An 18,747-nucleotide genomic window follows, 5' to 3' on the forward strand; every position below is an offset into this window, starting at 1 on the left:
GGACCAAAAGGACAAAAAGGAAATGACAGAAAGGAAACTGCACTAAAAATGTCATGTTTTCAGGTCACCTATTTAAAAAGTCCATATTTCAAGACGTTTTTTGGTTTTTTTTGCCATGACAGTGGAAGTTTCCTTGTGCTAGACTGAAAGGAGAGAAAGAACGAGTGAAAAGAACACGACACACGGAGAGAAAAACTCAATTCAGAAACTTTGGTTACTGAAAGGAAATCTTTATTAATAAGTCAAACATTACAATACAAAATGCAACGCCCCTCCATGAGAAAAAAAAAATTAAAAACTTTGTCAAAAACTTCTCAAAACAACTTTTGAACACAAGTGACAGATAAGAAAATGATATTGATCCCCCCTCCCTCCACCTCCACCTCCTCCAGCGGCTCAGAGGCTTCACTTTGCTGCCTGCTGGGCCTGACGGCGAAGCAGCACGTAGATCTTCTCTTTGATCCAGTCCTTGTTGTACGGCTGATACGTCTGTGTGTCGGCACGATACCTGAAGCAGCACGAAAACGATGTTCAGTTTTATTTCTGATCACAATGTGTTTGCACATAAGCAGGCAGCTGAAGGACATGCGAGACCTTTTCCCTCTGAGGAAACAACAATCCATTTAGACGCTTTCCCCTCGATTGGACTGTTTGTGTGACCTCCTTTGAGGCCAGCAGTCAAGTTCAGCTACTGGGAGACAGAAAAGCACCACGCCTGTGCAGAGTGGTTGTTTGCCGGCACAGGGGCTCGGACCTCCCACTCGAATCGCCCAGTTTAACAAAACTGCTGAACTGACATGATGCAAAGGTTAAAATATGAATGAAGGTTCAGATTTTCCCATTTCTCTCGAATGCACCGCAAAGGCTGGAGGCAAACAATCTGTAGAAAGTAAACGATTCATTTCTAAAAGTCAAACTGTCCATCGGAAAACTGCCGGAGGTGTCCTCTATTATTGGAATTAATGTTTTGGTGAATTTATGACGGATATATGAAAATAAAACTTTAGGTTTGGGTGATTTGACTAATATATTGATGATTAACTGAGTCCGTTATCATTTTTTTAGGCAGACCACCAGGACAAAGACCCTTTATGAGCAGGGGGGGTTCGTCTAGTCCGGTTTGAAAGGATTCGTGCTCCCTCCCCGCCGACAGCTCACTGCGGAGTAACTCCGCATGAAGTCACACTCACAGCTTTGGAGGCACTTCTACAGGCAGCGCGTAAACAAACAGGTAAACTGTGAGACACACGAGCCAAAATCAACCGCGAGCAGCAAAGAGCGGTTACCATGGACACTGGTAAACACACAGCTCGCCCTGCTGTGTTATTTGCCATTTCCCTGCAAATATTTCTCAAATTATGAACTTGAACTGTGTAGGTTTTGTCAGTTTTAAGACGTATGCATGCTTAAAACGAACCTCCACTCCTCACCATCTGGTTTGAGACGGCACATTATAGAGTGAACCCTCCACACGGAGACGCAAACAGGGGGCAGAGACTTTAAAATGATCCATAAGCTCTAATTTTTGGTCATTGCTTTGTTGTCAGTAGATGAATGAATTACATCACAAGAGGAAGCTTCCATAAACGTACCTCTGTACAAGATTCCTTGTATTCTGGTGGATACGTTTTGACTTATATGATAAGAAGCATTTTTGCTCTGACGCAGCCCAGAATTAATATTTCATGGTCAATTCACCCAAAATGCAATCACTGGAAAATCCTGTAAGACTTTTATTACAGCACATCCTGTATCTGTACATATTATACTTGCAGCGTCCAACCAAAGCGCTGCATTACACTCATCAGACTGAGAGCTGCCATTATTAAAAATCAATAACGTCACGATGCTTCCTTGTCAAACTTACACCAAACAGCTGAGGTCAGCCAGGTCGTCGATGAAGTCAAACAGCTGGCTGATGTCGTACGTTATCGACGGACTGTTGGGGTTCATCCTCTTTAAATGCTCCTCGTACATCTTGCACACACCCTCCATACACTCGTTGACAGATTCATAATCGGCGTACGTCCTTCCCTCTGGCCTCTTGGTGGGCTGCACCAGCAGGATGGTGTGGGACTGAAAAACCAGACACATGATGTTAAACTGAGGTGCAAATACTCAGTGAAACAATAATCCAGATAAGACACAAATAAACATATGAAGCTCTAATAGTATGTCAACTGATAATGGTCAGTTGTCATGATGTTTAGGGTCTTATCGAGTAACATGTGCACTAAGTAGTTAAACAATAGTTAATTGTACCAAGTTTAGTGTATAATTTAATTTGTAAGACAACAGTCTGCAGCGTGAAATACAGCGTTTTTTCGTCATGTTTCAGGATTCAAAGAAGTCTTGATAACTCAAAGACCAAACCAACAGACGCACACCTGAGCATGGAGCTCAGTATTTGTGTTATTTAGCCAACTTTAAGCGACAACAAAGTAGAGTTAACTAACAAGTGAAGCCGTAGCTAAGCGGCTGGTCAGCAGTAAATCTGGTTTATCTGTCCGAGTCAGTCATTGTGGCTCGTTGCAGCTGCTCAAGTGCCAAACGTCCCACATTCATGCTAACGTTAGCACAGAGCTTGTAGCCTTGTTAAACAGCTTTTCTGTTAAAATGAGATGTTAAAACCGACACGCTGATTAGCGTCGTAATGATCTACGCCTACACACAAAGATATGTACTGTAAAAACTGTATCGCGACGTACTGACCATGATTTCGAAGGGTTTTCAGTTGATTTTGGTCGATTTTCTTGGCTCCTTGCCTCTTCTTGGACGAGTTGACCTTTGTCACGGCGGTTGTAAACCGCTAAACTCACTAGCGCCACCTTCTGGAGTGGAGTAAGACCGGTTACTACACTATACCGTTCAATTCTTTATTGCTTTCTGTGTTTTACTGAAAATAGCCCTGTATCCTACATGACCTGAACTCATCCACGGCATTGCCTCAGTACATAGCGTTGTTTGGGTGGATATGATCGCACACATACGATTTATGGTTTATTTAAACCACAAATATTATCACAGAATAAACAAAATAACAAAAGCTACAAACGAATCTCAAACGCCGTTTTGATCCTGAACGCTCCCTGAACGCGCGAGAACAGGAAGTAGTTTACACCAGCGGCCGGATGTTCTGTGAGAAGACAGGAACAACAAAGAAGAGAAAGTGCCCGGGTTTTAAACCTACAAGTGAACCCATCTGAACACTAAACCGAGGAAATTAACTGTTGTTCACAGTAGGTAAGTTGAATTCCTTTAAGCTCACTGTCCAGGAACTATATTTTGTCTGAGCTACGTAAGTTATGTAGCGTTAGCCACCCAGCGCGGCCGCTGCCTGTTCTGCCGTTAGTGCCTGTTCTGACATTATAGGCTAACTAGCCGTTTTAGCCATTCGATAAAATACCTCCATGGGTAAAGAAGGCAATTAGATGACCTGTCACTAGCTTTCAAGTAATTACATGTTACGATAATGAGAACTCATGTTTAGCCATCAGCTGGTCAGTAATAAGTATTATTTACCGGCGTTTAATCAGTAACGTGAACGTTACATTCGCCGGAGGTTATAGTTAAAAATCTTACTGCTGATGATTGTTTGTCATTCTGATGTACATAGCAGGATCCCAGATTGAACACTTAAGCACGATATTTAACGTCATCAGCACAGTTGCTCTAACATTTTTTAAACGATAGGTTCAGATATTTTCAAGTCTGCCTGAATGTAATTCAGTGTAAGGAAGTGTCATTTCCGTGGTGGCCGTGAAATAATCTCCTCCCAGTATAACTCCAGCAGCGAGTATCTCCTAAAATTAGTCTCCTTTTTGTACAAAACCCCCGTTTTACTTTAACATCACTCCACCGCAGCTCAGCAAGGAAACACAAAGAGAGAATTTCGTATTGGGAAAACAGCTTAGGGAGATACCCACTCGATTGTTCGGCTGGTCTTTAAAATGCACAGAACGAGGACTGTGGGTTGTGCAGAGTTACTCTTGGAAAAGAGCTCTTAACAAGAGGAGTGAAGGAATGAAAGACTTAAATAAGACTGAAAGTGTAGAATGGTGATCTGTTGGTATGTTTTCTTCTAACTACACAACTTTTCCAATAGAGAAGCTCCAGAATAAGACCCTCTCCCTCTCGGTGTTTTCAGGGTTTTTAAAATCAACATCAAGCCAATTTCAAATCACACATTTGCCTCACATGGCTTTACAATCTGTTTGTGACGCCCTCTATCTCTACAGCCTCGATTTGAGTCAGTGTCGTCGCTGATATGCCTTCCTCATACTCATTTTCTGCCCCTATCATAATACTGTCTCCTGTTCTCTTCCACCAGGGCAAAAAGAATTTGGTTTGCATGTGAGGACAAGTGTCTGTCGAGCCAACCATGGCAAACAATGCAGAGGATATCGAACACAATATGGTCAGTATAAAAGAATGCGTCACAGTTGCTCTCACACTTTATCTGTATCTCTGTCCGTGTTGGTGTATTGGGTAATGATTAGCCAACAGTTGTAGTTGTGTGCAAACCCAGCTTCCTTGTCAAGTCGGCGGTGACACAGACGTGTGTTTCTTAATGAGTGTGTTTACGATGCCGGACTCTGGAGGAGTTTGAGTCGTATAACTTTGCTTTAATTTGGCCTTTCGTGCTATAAATGATGACTGTGTGTGGTTAAGTTCTGATAAGGGAAGACTTTGGATCACTGAGGTAAAACAGTGGGAAGGTGAATGCCAGCGTGCTGCTGTGCTGTCTGTTTGGCTCTTGCTGTAAATACAGGTGGTCCATGGTCCACTTAACAACCCTAAGTCTTGACAGATGTGTTGTTTACCCCATAACAACTGTGCAGGTACATTACAGCAGTATTTCTCAGTCTCTGAGAACTACAAAATGTGTCATTTCTGCCCTGAGAGTCATATCGTGGTCAGTCAGGCCAGTATGGCTCCAAGAGGTGTTGATACACTGCTCCAGTATGACAACCTGAAGTAACGGGTTAATTTAAACCTCTGTAAATTGTATTGATATCCCTCTTGTGTCGTTGGGACCAACACCGGCCTTATTCCCACGACTGAGAAACAATGCAGGCTACTGTAGCACACAGGGAGATCATTTGTGCCGCAGCCTGTTTAGGAGCTTTGGTGGCTTTCACTATTCACAGCCGTCTCTCCAGAGGCCTCCCGTCTTCGTTTCTGTGTACCTGGGGAGATCGCTTCATGTCGGGCCTTGACTCTCTTGGCTGCCTGACAGTTTTAAGTTCGCACAGCCTCCTTGATGTGCCTTTTTTATTTTGTCCTGACGGAGCAGATCCCCGGGCTGAGTGGGAACGAGCGCAGCGTTGTTGCCCTTGGAGGAACTGGTGTAGCGAGTGTAAATGTGCCAGTTACGCTCAGAAATGCAAACACTGATGGCCTGATAACAGTTTGCTGTAGTGCTCGTCCAATCTGGAGGCAGCTTTGCCAATAAAAACAAATGAAATACTTGAGTTAGAGTGTTTTCATCTTGATAAAATGACAGTCTCTTGTTGACATATGTGTTGATCCAAAACTGCCACAGAGAGATAGAAGAAGAAGATGGATTTGGACTTTTTATGAAGCAGCTTCTGGGGTCGGATTTTGAAGGAATCTCTGGTTTCTCAAGCTCATACAGCCTTTCAGTCGAATTTATGGGCGAGATTGAAATGGGTATTAAGTCTGTTTTTGAGGCTGGAGTCTGTTTCACAGAAGCGAGCGCTGCGAGTATCACCAGCATCGTGTTTCACAGATGAGTGTTGCTTGCTGATTGTTTCTTTATGAGTATTTTTCCTTTTATTAGAAAGTTCACAGCAGGGAGAGACAGGAAACATGAGCAGAAAGAGGGTCGACAAAGACTGAACTGGCACAGTTACTTTGTACGCTGTATGTACTTTTACTGCACGTCTGAGATTGTTGCCACATCGTTGTTTCCCAAATGTCTCCTAGTTTATCGCTTGATGAGACTTTATTGGATCACGCCTAGTTGGAAGATTTAATCAACAGCCATGTTCTTGTTGATTCTGAGAAATCCCTGAGCTCCATTTAGAAAGAATGTCAGTTTTACTGTTTCCAGTCTTTGAGTTGAGTAACTCAAGTGTTGTCTCCTGTGAGGCAGTTTGTTTGTGTAGAATAAAGTATACCAATAATACTAATAATACTTCTTCTCCCACAACCTGCAGGACCAACAGGAGACCAATGTGACCCCTGAACCCACCCAGCAGCCACAGGAGGCTGCAGTGACCAGAGCACGGTCCAGAGGAGGCTCTGGAGCTGGAGGAGGAGGCGATGGCGGAGGCGGAGGCGGTAACGGTAGTGGACCAGAGCAGAACGGACAGCCCCCCGCCGCTCGTCCTCCACGCGTGGTGGAGACTGAGGAGGACGAGGACGAAGAACTGACCTTGAAATACGGCGCCAAGCACGTCATCATGCTCTTCGTTCCCGTGACCCTCTGCATGGTTGTTGTCGTGGCAACCATAAAGTCTGTCAGCTTCTACACGCAGAATGACGGCCAGAGACTGTGAGTGTCCGAACCGTCCCAGCGCTCGTTAGAGCTGCTGTTTGAATGAAGTGCAATGAGGCCGCACCGCCACTAGGTGGGGTCAATGCAGTATGTTTGTGCACCGTATATCTCACACCTACAGTTTGAGTGTTTTACTCACAATACAAGAACTTTAGCTTCGTTACAATGCTAGTATTAAAAAAACAGACGGGATACCTTTTCGATGCCACGGCAAAGAAAAAAAAATCAGAGGAACAAAATAGGATCATTTTTTATTCACAGCTGCAAACTATGCTGGTGCAGAAGAAGACACTGAACACACACCGACACATCTGTAAGAACAGTAATAATAATCAACAGTGTTATTAATGTTCTTACATGTTTTCCCTGCCTTGGAGGACGTTGCTTTTAGTGATATTTGTCATTACTATTTTCTGTATTGCTTCACCTGTGAACAGCGTTCAGTGGCTGATTGTAGATCTGTGTTTTTTTTATAGTCCTCTCAAAACCTTCGACTGATTTTAAACACATGGTAGAGAAAAAGTGTGGAAGTATCGAGACTTTGACAACCTTGGCTTGAATACCAAGACAGTACTGTAATTGAATATCAAGGCAGAGTCTGAATTTGGCTCAGGATGTATAAACCTGACATTTTTTATCTTTATTTAATCCCTCTGAAATAGCAGTAAGCTCAGCTGTAATACGAAGCACAGGCAAAGCGACTGACAGTAGACACAGATACATTCATTTTTCCTTTATTGTATTTATTATTCATCCTGCTCTTTGCTGTTTGACTGAGATCTGTGTCCTTGAAATGTCCCCCTCAGGATCTACACCCCGTTCCCTGAAGACACAGACACAGTAGCACAGAGGGCCCTCAACTCCATCCTGAACGCCACCATCATGATCACTGTGATCATCGTCATGACTTTGGTGCTGGTGCTGTTATACAAGTACCGCTGCTACAAGGTACACGCTGCAACTCGTCACGCCGCACCGCGTCACACACGCTGTGGCCTCGTTCGCCGCAGACGGCGAGGTCTTCACAGCAGACATTTGGGCTTGTCATAGTAGGGAAAGCACAAGCGTTACCGATGATAATATCACCGGCTCCATTTTCTTCTCGTGCTCTCGTCAGCCCAGAGTGCTCACATGCAGTTTAAGGCACCACCTCGTAAAGAGGAGTGGTTTGACACACAGCCAGGGTGTTTTCCTCTTAATCATTAGATCTCAGATGGAGTAATGATGGACTCCATGTACTAATAAACTGTTTTCACAGGGGATGTTTTGACTTGCCAAGCACAGGTGTACCTACTATTAAAGTGGCTTCATTCCATTTAGGTGTGCCAGTTCCAGCCCCTCGTTCTGTCCTGTTCTTTCTACGTGCTGGCACGCTGTCATGGCTCACTGGGACACTTAACACAAGCGTTGCAGCAATTTTCACATATTTTATATGAGTCACGTAGACAGCAGTGTAGCATTTTCTGATGGAGACATGTGGGGCGTTCTGTTTTTTAGGAGCACTCGTTCAGAATGTGCATCTTAATTGTGGTTTTTACCGCAGTTTGCAGCACACGACCACTTCCCTTTTCAGCTCTGTGCTTTGCTAACAGACCATCTAGCCAACAGTTTGTAAGGCTGGAGTGCAGAAGCATGCACCAAAGAAAAGCCCACATTTCTGGTCCGAAGGAGAAACCCACCTACTTTAACACACTTAAGAGGTTTTTGGATGTGCACAAATATTGCAACAATGAATGACGTAAAGAAGCAACTTGAGGAAGAATAACAGGATGTGGCTGTAAAAAACTGTGCATGGAAACAAAGTCGCTGTCGGGGCTTTAAATAGTGATTGAATGGTTTAAAGCAGACAGGTGAGACTGAGCACGTCATGTTTTCCGACAGATTTCTTTGTCCAAACTCTCTGACGCTCATTGTTTTGCCCTCTGTTGTAACCCCACCCATCCTGGTTGTCCAGGTAGTGTAAAACAAACGCCGCTAACAGGTATTTGCACGTACTGGTGTGTTGAAGCGGTGTTGTTGGTTACGTCTCACGACTCTGGTTTTCCTCCACAGGTGATCCAAGGCTGGCTCTTCCTCTCCTCCCTCCTCCTGCTCTTCTTCTTCTCCTACATCTACCTCAAGTAAGCCACACCCCCCCACACTTCATCTCACTTTACAAGGTTTCCACACATCCTCATAAATGTCAAGTTGCCAAAATCTTTACGATGATGGATGGAGGCTTTCCAGGTATTTCTGTCATGTCCCTGCTCTGTCCAACAGAGAGGTTTTCAAGACCTACAACGTGGCCATGGACTATTTCACCCTAGCGATAATAATTTGGAACTTCGGAGTGGTGGGCATGATGTGTATTCACTGGAAAGGACCGCTGCGGCTCCAGCAGGCCTACCTCATCATGATCAGCGCCCTCATGGCCCTGGTTTTCATCAAGTACCTGCCAGAGTGGACCGCCTGGCTCATATTAGCAGTCATATCTGTCTACGGTAAATCCTCCTCCGTCTTTTGCTTTGACCTCTGTGTACTTTGAAGGAAAAAATATATCTTTACTCAACCTTTGAAGAGGTTGTTTTGTGCGCCAGTGGCCCGTCATCTGGTTCCTTTTAGTGTTCGAGAAAAAAAAGATGTGTAATCTGACTTTCTGTCTTTCAGTATTTTCTTGAATCATCAAGAGAAAGCCAAACTTATTCACATGTAAAAAGAGGGAATACAACTTTTAACAGAAACACTAATTCCAGTGTATCACAAATGTCACGATTGGTGGGTTAAGAGGAAGGATGTGTCTCAAAACCATTACACGAATGCTTTAAGGAAATGTGGGTTGAAAGACGAGTCTGTGAGAAAAGGAAGTCTGAGGGAGCCAAAAAAAACCTTTTGATTCCTAGAAGATGCTTTCTTGGTGATGGGCGGAAGCTAAAGGTTGCTTAAGTTGTAAAAGTACGTCAATAGATCATTTAGAGGTCTTTGATTTTTGTCTTAAATTAGGTTTCATTCACAGAAGCTTTCTGGATTTTTCTTACTGTTCAAGGAGCAGTAAATGATTAATATACCTGCCAATTGTACATGAAGGTAAAGAGTTTGGGACTGTTCATGCTCTCGTTATTCCCTGCACATCGACTCTGCTCTGTCAGAGTGTATTTTCACTTCACTCGCGGTCTTGTTATCACAGATGTGGTGTCGGGGTGCTGGTTTTGCTCTCTCACAGAGTCCTCTGTGTGGTGGCTCACGTCACTGATCTGGACTCTTTTCTTCTGTCCTGTCTCAGATCTGTTAGCGGTGCTCTGTCCCAAAGGGCCTCTGAGGATCCTGGTGGAGACGGCTCAGGAGAGGAACGAACCCATCTTTCCAGCCCTCATCTACTCCTGTAAGTCAGACACAGACACAGACTACAGACGCTTTTATTAACATTTTGGTGCTTTTCCATGACGCTGCCTGTGACACTTTCTCCTTCTTCCTTTCTTTCGTGAAAAATAGTCTTTTCTAGGTTTGCTTGGATTCTGCTTGTAACACACATCTTAACACTGTTAACATTTTTACTCTCTCGCTTCTTTTCCAGCTACAATGGTGTGGCTCGTCAACATGGCCGACACTGACCGGCCGAAAAGGAACTCGACAGAAGGAGCCTCCCCTCAACAAGAAGCTCCAGAAGGTGAGCGGCTGTTTGTCCGGAGTGATCGAGTGAGGTTCGATCTGGTGGTTCGGTTGTTTAGTCTGACTGTCTTCACTCGTCTGCAGCCGTGGCGTCCCCGGCTCCCTCCACCCTATCGCAGGACGACGGAGGCTTCACCCCCTCCTGGATCAGCCATCAGGAGCACCAGCTGGGGACGCTTCAATCCACCGAACAGAGCAGGCGGGAGATCCAGGAGATGCCCTCCGCTCGTCCCGTTGAAGACGACGATGAAGAGAGTGAGTGCTGAGAGCAGTGCACGCCATAGTTACACAGATGTGATGGATTTTAGCAGATGTTCACATAATTAACCGAGTAATTAGTTCTTTACTCAAGTTCTTGTTGTCAGCGTCGGCCTGTGCAGTTTCCCAGGTTTCAAACTGCGACAGATGCAGATCTGTTTGATGGATTCAGTCATCGTCTCTGTGATCAATTGATTGAGCCTTCCATTCAGCTTGATTGCAGTCAGTGGCAGCAGCTCTTTAAAAGGCATCGCGTCTCCTTTCAGTTCGACAGAGTGATGCATAATGAGAAATTGATTAATTATTGAAGGACTTATTCAGCAGCTGGTGCAGAACAAGGTGCGTGCTCTTTCCACTCTGCTGTGTTGCCTTCAGTATCACACGCTGAGGGGAAAACTGCATTATGTGCTGCATTACGCTCATTTCACCTCGCAGCCCTAATATGAGGCGCAGCTCTGTAATTCACACTGGTGAATTCCCAGATTGTCTGCCTGCCTCCTCTCAGTGTGTAATCATCATCTTTCAGTTCCCTCTTCTCCGAACACATAAAACACTTTGGGAATGTTTTTATGTGTTCCCCGTTCTGTGAAATTAGTGCGTATGTGAAAGCGACCTACATGTTTGGCTGCAGACCATTTTTAGTCGGAGCAGATTAGGAAGCGATTATTCACGCCAATTGCTAGGTTTCATGTCCGCACTGTTCGGGGGCCTCCGCTATTCCTGACATAAAACTTGAGTAAATACGGGGTCGGAGCCCTTGTTTGCACAGTAATTACAGTTGAGAAGAGGTTTCCAGGGGGGTTGGAGGGCGTTTGGATTGACTCCACCCTGAGTGCGGTGTCCTCCTGTGTTCTCAGGGGGTGTCAAGCTGGGCCTCGGAGACTTCATCTTCTACAGCATGCTGGTGGGAAAGGCCTCGGCCACAGCGAGCGGCGACTGGAACACCACGCTCGCCTGCTTCGTAGCCATCCTCATCGTGAGTGACCGCAGCTGCTTATTTTGGTGACGAGCTCGAGTCACCGCAGCCTCTTCTCTGCCTCTCGGCACAATGTCCAACCCCGCTTTATGTCAACCGCTTAATTGTATAACGGCCTGTTTTTTTCCCCGCCAGGGCTGATTTTGTTTGGTACACAAACTTTCAATGTGCTATTTCCTCCGGGTTTTATTTGGTCTGTCTCTGCACCCGCAGGGTCTCTGTCTGACTCTGCTGCTGCTCGCCATCTTCAAGAAGGCGCTCCCCGCTCTGCCCATCTCCATCTTCTTCGGCCTGGTCTTCTACTTCGCCACAGACAACCTGGTGCAGCCCTTCATGGACAAGCTGGCGCTGCACCAGTTCTACATTTAGCAGGACGCCGCCCCCCCCGATGGACCCACGCCCACGTAGCCCTCCGGCCAACAACACGAGAGCGGCCCCTTCCCAGCCGGGGAACAAAGGGCGATGCGGGGGCCCCTCCCGCCCCCGCATCCCCTCCTCAGAACTCACGATGACGGGACACAAGTTGTTTTTGTTCTGCCTTTCTTTTCCGGCGCCGCGGGAGGGTTTTCCCCACGACAGCTGTTCTTAAATGTTTTCGTTCTGTTTTAAAGCGTTTCTCGCTCGACTCGGGACCTCGTCCCTCACCCGTCTCGGCCTCGACCCGATCTCGGAGAAATCGGTGGGAACATTTAATTTATCCAGGGAGGCTTTAAGAGCTCGTGTGCTCCTTTCCAGCAGCGCCCTGCTTCACATCCACACACATTTCACCTGGGAGCTGCCCAGTTCAACCAGTCTTCTACCACTGGGGCTTTACAGAAGGTGCCTTGCTCAGGGACACCTCGGCGGTAGCTGTTGAGCGAAGGGAGGCGGTTTCTTTAAATCTCCCTTCAGAGACTTTGATGTTCATTTTTTCCAACTCGTGAGCTGCCACCGCCCCCCAAACTAAACCCAGCGTTCAAAAAGCCTTCATCGAACTAACGGACACTCTGATGATATTGATAATAGATTGGTAAATGTGTAGTTTGATTGTGTTTGAGCTGTCAGTCACCAGACGTGCTTTCCTCACCGCCATTAAGAATGGTTCACACGAGAGCGGCTTTCTTTTTTCCACTTTAGACGCACGAACGCCACCAAAGCTCCGACGCTGGAGCGACGAACACCCCGATAGATTCACACAAAGTGGAAGAATTCACCGTCTTGACATACGAGTATTATTGTGACTTTTTCGGCCCCTAAATCACATTCAAAGTCAAAGCCCGCAGAGGGAGGAAAGTTCACGCCCACCACACACCTGAGATTTGCCTGCCATGTTGGCCGTGTGCTGTCAGCCACTGAGCGGTTCTGCTGGAGCAGTCGGAGGTTCAGTGCCTTGCTCAAGGGCGTTTCAGTAGTAGTTGTCGTTATTGTGTTATGTGGGACAGAAATGTGCTTTTCGTTCTCTTCCCTGACTGAGATTTGATTTAGCTTTTCCTTTCTGTTTCTCCAACCTGTCCAGGGATTGTAACCTGTGATCATCTGGTCACAAACTCTGAACCTTTAGGCTACAGCTGCCCTCATGACGCTCGCCTGGTGCTGTCTGGAACTATGCTACATCAAATTATTTCGACTATACACAGATACTGTTGTGTTTTTTTCAAGATATGCAGAAGAGAAACTTTGTACTTTTTGAAAAAACGGGGTTAGATATTAACAGGGTTCCTACACAGATCAGGAAAATCTGGGAACGTGTGAAAACAGACACAACTTTAGACTGAACTTCTGTGCGCGTGTGGAGGAAAAGAACGCAGAGTGCCGATAAATGAGGGAGTTATAGATTTAGTTTGATTTGATACTTGAATTTGTGAACATTTTTGGACAACATAACCTCCTGTTAGCATTATTTGCTTAACTGGCTGTTTTAATCAAGATGAAAACAAACCAAAAAGTTGAAATCGAGGTGAAGTATCGAGATGTGTATGAACCCAAACTCTGTGGCTTCTGCCTGATGGAGGACGACGAGCTGCACCGATCGCTCGTTTTTAGTTGCTCTCATGCTTGCAGAGAAGAAACCAAGAGGGAACAATGTAGTAGTTTGTTCTGAATCTGTTTTTTCCCCTTCCCTTTTTGTTTTTAGGGAATGTGTTGGGTGACTGGCTTTTTTTTCTGTCCTTCACATGCATATGTGTGTTATGCAAGGTTATTCAATTCAGATTTTGTTTTTTAATAAATAACAAAACTTAAAGTGTTCTTTGCGTTCATTGAGTCCGACACGCAGATTCTCACGTCTCTAAGTCTTTAATTTGTACTTTTCGTTAGCGTGTGCCGCCAGCGTGGACCGCAGTATAGCACTTGTGGTGGCAGCGGTGACCGTGTGGTGTTTTAACCCCAGAGTTAAAATGTCAATCAAAATATGGGTGTGTCCAGAACTAGAAGAGCACAGCAAACCACGTTCACACATCACATGCAGGTACAAGGACACTGGAAACCACTATGGATGAAAAGAGCAACGCCTGCACGCTGACTCACATCCACAGATTTATTTCAATGCATGTTTTGATCGTCGTTGGTACAGTATGTGCCAGTGGGCTCATTGATTCTGCGTAAACAGCTGTGGTTGACTGTCCAACCTGCCCAGGGCGAAACAAATGCAACAGAACACAAACAACTTCAGGACAAAAGATTTCACAACATCAGATTTAAAGGGGAACTCCACTGATTTTACACGTTAAGGTCAGTTTGAGCCTCCAGCAACGGTTGTATGACGTCTTCTGCGGTTGTGTAGGGAGCTTTGAGAGAGGTTGACCCAAAATAAAGACGGAATGTTTGGCCTCTCGTGTACACCAGCTTCATGGATGTAAATCTCTGGAATTCTCACGAAGGGTTTTCACAAACTCTGAGCCAAGTTACACGCTGTACTTCTTCCTCGATAGTGTGGCAATGTGCTGGCAAAGATCATCACACACCAGAGCATCAATAATACAGAGGTAGTACTCTGTCATTTGAAATGTGGTGGAGGAAGATCCATTACTCAAGTAAAAACATCAGTAAAACTATGTAAAAGTACTTAATTACCGGTGCATTTAAACTTCTACTTAAGTAAAAGAACATGAAAACCATTAGCAGGTATCATAGCATCATAACATTGCAGGTGGAGCTTTGCCTCCTCCTCCCAGAGGTCAAAGGTTGGGGAGGGGGGGGGGGGCTGTTTTTCCTTCAGCACCGCTACAAAACACCGTTGTCTCTCCTGCATCATCTGCGCTGGTTTCCAGTGAGAAAACCCGCCCGGGAATTGACGCAAAACATTTCTGCAGACGGTGGGAACATTGTGGAAATTCCTCGGCGTGCTGACACTGGCATCCCGCGCTCGCCGTCCCTCGATGCCAACTGGCTGACGGGCCCAGTTGGCACGTTGCCTGGAGCGCTGGACGCATTAGCTGTCACCATGGGGACTGTTTGGCCTCGGTGGCCGGGACAGTGGCACAGTATGGCAATCCACCCAGAATGTTTAGCCTCATACTGCGACTTACCTAACAAGCCCTGAGCGAGGCCTCACTCTGGCATGTGAATCGTGTAGCTCGGCTGGTGAACGACCACAGAGTTAATTCCATCAGGCTCCTCTTGCATCTATTCCAGACACCTGTTCTGTTCAGATTAGGTTTCACCATGCACTCAAAGCTGTTTGGGCTACTTTCCCAGAAAACACTAAACCTTCCTCAGGACTTTTTTTTTTTTCCCATTGAAAGAAATGTGAATCTTCTGCTTCTGTTTTGTTTCTCTCCTTGCAGAAACGAGACATTTCTTTATAGGCCTTTAAGCTTGTTCACACACAAGTGGATGAGACTATAGAGTGAACTGAGGTAATCTGTCAATCACTTTCATCCTCTGTGTGGAGGGGACTTAAGCAGCAGACGATGTGGCTGTGTGTCACACTTAATGTGCGTTAGAGGTTTCCCAGGATAGCTCTGCTAAGGGGATTAGTGTGCAGGGAGGTATATCTGCTCCATGTGAGACATGTAAGACTTCAATAATCGCTCTAGAGAGGCAACAAGTGCACTGACGCTGAACAACAAGGCACAAAGGAGACAAAGCCCAGACCCCAAGAACAAAAACCCTCCAAGAGCTGAATCAAACATTTCAGAGATGTCTAAGGACAAGCTGGAGAGCCTGGTGAAGCACATGGAGGAGACGCTCTCTGAGATGGAGCAGCTGAAGCTGCACTGCGGGAAGCAGAGCGAGGAGCTGAGCCAGCTGGTGGTGGAGCTCCGGAGAGAGAACCAGGAGCTGGTGGAGAAGTACAACCAGCTCGCCGCGGAGATGAAGGAGGCCAAGGAGATCATAGAACAGCTACAGGACACAAAGTATGCCTTTAACGCAAAGGAGAGGCAGGCGCAGAAGCTCAGCCGGCAGCTCTGAAGGCCCGCCGGGAGGATGGAAGCGTGACTCTAGGTGGATGAGACCTGGGCGTAGTGAAAACAGTCCTGTAGGAAAATAAGACTGGACAAGGCACAAGATTTCTAAACACTGGGCGGGCATGAAGGCTAAAGTGGCCACAGCTGTTTTGTGTAACATATAGATAGTGTGTTTTTTTCTGTCTGCACATGTGTACATTTAGGGCTGGAGGGGATGGATGTAAAGCTGAGTAATTTGAATGTTTACTTAAATCCTGTGGCTTCAGGCTCCTTTTAAAGCCATGGCTAGATTTAATGACCAGGAATCAAAACTGGAGGCCTGTGGATGTGGAAAATGTGGATTTGGTTGAAATGGGGGTTTTGAAAAGTGGGCAAAGGTTGTGCATAAGGCATTGTGCTTATTAGGTTTCTATAATTAAAACAAGAACATGCCGGGAAGCTCGGCTGCGCTGCGCCTGTAAAGATTTTATGTGATAACAGCCACTGGATGTTATTCTTACTCGCCCGGTGACCAGAAGAAGTGGGTGGTCACCTATGTTTGGTCTCTGCACAGTCAAAGTGTTAAAAATACCTGATTATCCCTTCCTGACCTCGACCTTGTGAGATGTGAGACTCGAAGGTGCCTCCCTCCACGCTGGGTCACAAAAAACAAAAGAAAGACGCAAACGTGGCTGAATGTGTTTTATTCTTGTGCCCCAATAAAGAATCCTTAATGTCCAGTTTGTTTAAATCCTCAGCAGATCTCTGCTGGAAGCCTTTTTGCTTCATGTACGCTTTTTTTCGGCCAACTGAGGGCTATAAAGGTTGAGGCTTGATGGGTCTTTATTGAGAGTGAATCCAGTATTCCAGTATATCCAGCTTTACAGACTCTTACACATCACACTTAATGCCAGTGGCGCCAAACCAGTGAGATCAGTTTTGAGCAGCTCAACCCAGGAGTGATCTTTCCTGCTTGGATTTTTTTTGTCATTTTAGGGATTTCTAAAGACATGAAGAAGTGAAAATTAAACATTTTAATAACTCTGTAGTCTGACTCACCAGGAGTGGGCTGTTGGTATCAGCCTGACTGTTTCAGATTCACCTGAAATAGCTGAAAATGGCAAATTTTGACAAGGCTTTGTATCATGCAGTGAAGCCGTCTGATTGGTTCATTTGCAGAGATTCGGCATTTTAAAAACAGCTCTCGCCTCTCAGTGTGCAAACATTCCACCAAAACCAAAAGTTCACTCTGATGGTGTTTTTCAGGGGCGCCATCGCTGCATCCTGGTGTTAGCTCCGCCCAAGGCGATTGTGATTGGTTGAAAGAAATAACAAACAATCAGAGTCTTCTTCCTCTTCACAGAATGATAACGATCAACCAGACCTTTCTCCAGCGCTAAAGCAAAGTGTGGACGTCATTCTGCGACCCCTCATAAGTATCCTGGGTCCCACTGGGTGGTCCAAACCCACAGGTTGGGAACCAGCTGCAGCAACAAGTCCAATTATTTCCAGCCTCACCAACTGTAGAAAAGGGTGACAGTAGCTCTGCACATCACAGAGTAATAAAACATTAATGAGTGATGGGTCAGAAGAGCAAGTCTGCCCTGATGGTGGCGACAGAGGAGAGGTAATGGACAGGGTCGTCCTGCTGGTGTCAGGTGTTAGAAGTCCGTTCATATTTGGACAGATTCGCTCACAGGCGACACGTTGATGAAAGAAACACAGATCACATGACCTGCTCTCTGTGGAAGACTGGTTGGATGAGCTGCTGAGTAAAGTCCATTCAGCGGCTCTTCTGGAGTTTGCAGATGTTTTCTTTCCGCAGCACTTTTTTCCATTTTGACTTCAGGGTTCAAAGTTTGTTCTTGACCTTGGAAACAGCAGTTGTTGGACCATCAAAGAGAAACTGAATCAGCTTTAGTTTGTCTCATCTCTTAAGCCAGGTTCAGTCTATCTTTAGATCAGAGCAGCATAAAATGTCCTTTATTTCTGTGAGAAGTTGATATTTATCCCATTATCTCCAGGCTTTTCCAAACACCAGCGCTGGAAAGGAGCTAATTTACTCGACTACTCCACTTACGTATGAGTTTGAGGTATTTGAACTTGAACTTCACTACATATTATTGTACTTTTTTGTCCACTACAAAATAAGATTTCACATACTAAGCAAATGATCAGCTGATGAAATATGATGTGTTTTATCAGAAACTACCCAGCAGTATATCAAATACTGAAAAACAGCTCCATTTCAACCAGCCATAACATTACAATGCTGCTCGCACGGTTGCGTCAACAGTTTAGCTCTCAGAGGCCATTTTTCTGCCTTGAGTACTTTTATTTTTGACACTTTAAACACATTTTACCAACAACAGTAAGTAAAGGATTGGAGTGCTTCCTCCACCATTGCCTCACACTGGTAATGACAGCAATCTTGTGCACTTAGAGAAAACGCAGTGTGGTGAATATTGCACACGTGCTACAAACCGCTTGGATTACGCCTCATCAGCGGTTTGGAGAAACTGGATGGACACAATCTGTTTTTCGGGAGCTGTGAATAAACAAACAAATGAGGGTTTTCTATGAGGAGGTTAAGACGGGGCTGCAGGAGGTAACTCATCTTCTTTTTGATGGTCCATTGAACTTAAGTGGTGTTTCGGCTAACACGAGGCTGAGCAGACGTCTAGCTTGCGCTTTGTTTTGAACGCCGCTTCCTGTGGAGGGCGTCTGGTTACCTGTGAAGCGCTTTGATTCTAAACATTTATGCTAAAGCCTGTGAGTCACTCCGTCGCTCCTAAACAAGGAAAACGATCCATCGGTGCAACCAGATAAACAAACGTGGCTTCGATGTGTTTTCAGTGGCGTGAAAACAGTTTTCCTTTCACATGTGAAGAGAAAACGTCTCCAGCTGTTCCAACAATTAAAAAAAGATCAGGGAAGATGAAAACAGTAGAAAGTTAGCTCGAGAAAAGTACACATTG

General features: G+C 45.4%; 2 protein-coding genes across 4 annotated transcripts; one reads left to right on the top strand and one right to left on the bottom strand.

Annotated features, from left to right (window-relative positions):
• Positions 1–216: 216 nt before the first annotated feature.
• LOC143331792 (enhancer of rudimentary homolog) lies at positions 217–2,819 on the bottom strand. Its single transcript, XM_076748952.1, has 3 exons — positions 2,713–2,819; positions 1,868–2,076; positions 217–508 (listed from the first exon to the last, which is right to left on the bottom strand). The coding sequence occupies exons 1-3, from the start codon at positions 2,713–2,715 to the stop codon at positions 406–408; spliced, it is 315 nt and encodes a 104-aa protein (XP_076605067.1). The 5' UTR covers positions 2,716–2,819; the 3' UTR covers positions 217–405.
• A 295-nt stretch (positions 2,820–3,114) lies between these two features.
• psen1 (presenilin 1) lies at positions 3,115–13,628 on the top strand. Of its 3 annotated transcripts, none has more exons than XM_076749326.1 (11): positions 3,115–3,243; positions 4,331–4,417; positions 6,183–6,520; positions 7,330–7,471; positions 8,576–8,643; positions 8,783–9,003; positions 9,783–9,881; positions 10,074–10,166; positions 10,253–10,423; positions 11,284–11,402; positions 11,616–13,628. In XM_076749326.1, the coding sequence occupies exons 2-11, from the start codon at positions 4,382–4,384 to the stop codon at positions 11,769–11,771; spliced, it is 1,443 nt and encodes a 480-aa protein (XP_076605441.1). In that variant the 5' UTR covers positions 3,115–3,243; positions 4,331–4,381; the 3' UTR covers positions 11,772–13,628. The 3 variants fall into 3 exon arrangements, with proteins under 3 accessions (XP_076605441.1, XP_076605443.1, XP_076605442.1); XM_076749328.1 differs by having other exon boundaries at positions 3,161–3,247; positions 4,340–4,417; XM_076749327.1 differs by having other exon boundaries at positions 3,164–3,239.
• Positions 13,629–18,747: the final 5,119 nt, after the last annotated feature.

The sequence above is a fragment of the Chaetodon auriga genome, chromosome 14 (assembly GCF_051107435.1).
Source record: "Chaetodon auriga isolate fChaAug3 chromosome 14, fChaAug3.hap1, whole genome shotgun sequence".
Taxonomy (NCBI): domain Eukaryota; kingdom Metazoa; phylum Chordata; class Actinopteri; order Chaetodontiformes; family Chaetodontidae; genus Chaetodon; species Chaetodon auriga.

What these genes read in the sequence shown, in the direction of transcription:
- LOC143331792 (XM_076748952.1), bottom strand. An exon ending in GCTGACCTCAGCTGTTTGGT is followed by an intron (nt 509 to 1,867) that starts GTAAGTTTGACA and finishes GTGCTGCTTCAG; the next exon opens with GTATCGTGCCGACACACAGA.
- psen1 (XM_076749326.1), top strand. Translation starts at nt 4,382, where the DNA reads ATGGCAAACAATGCAGAGGATATCGAACACAATATG. An exon ending in AGGATATCGAACACAATATG is followed by an intron (nt 4,418 to 6,182) that starts GTCAGTATAAAA and finishes CACAACCTGCAG; the next exon opens with GACCAACAGGAGACCAATGT. An exon ending in TTCTCCTACATCTACCTCAA is followed by an intron (nt 8,644 to 8,782) that starts GTAAGCCACACC and finishes TCTGTCCAACAG; the next exon opens with AGAGGTTTTCAAGACCTACA.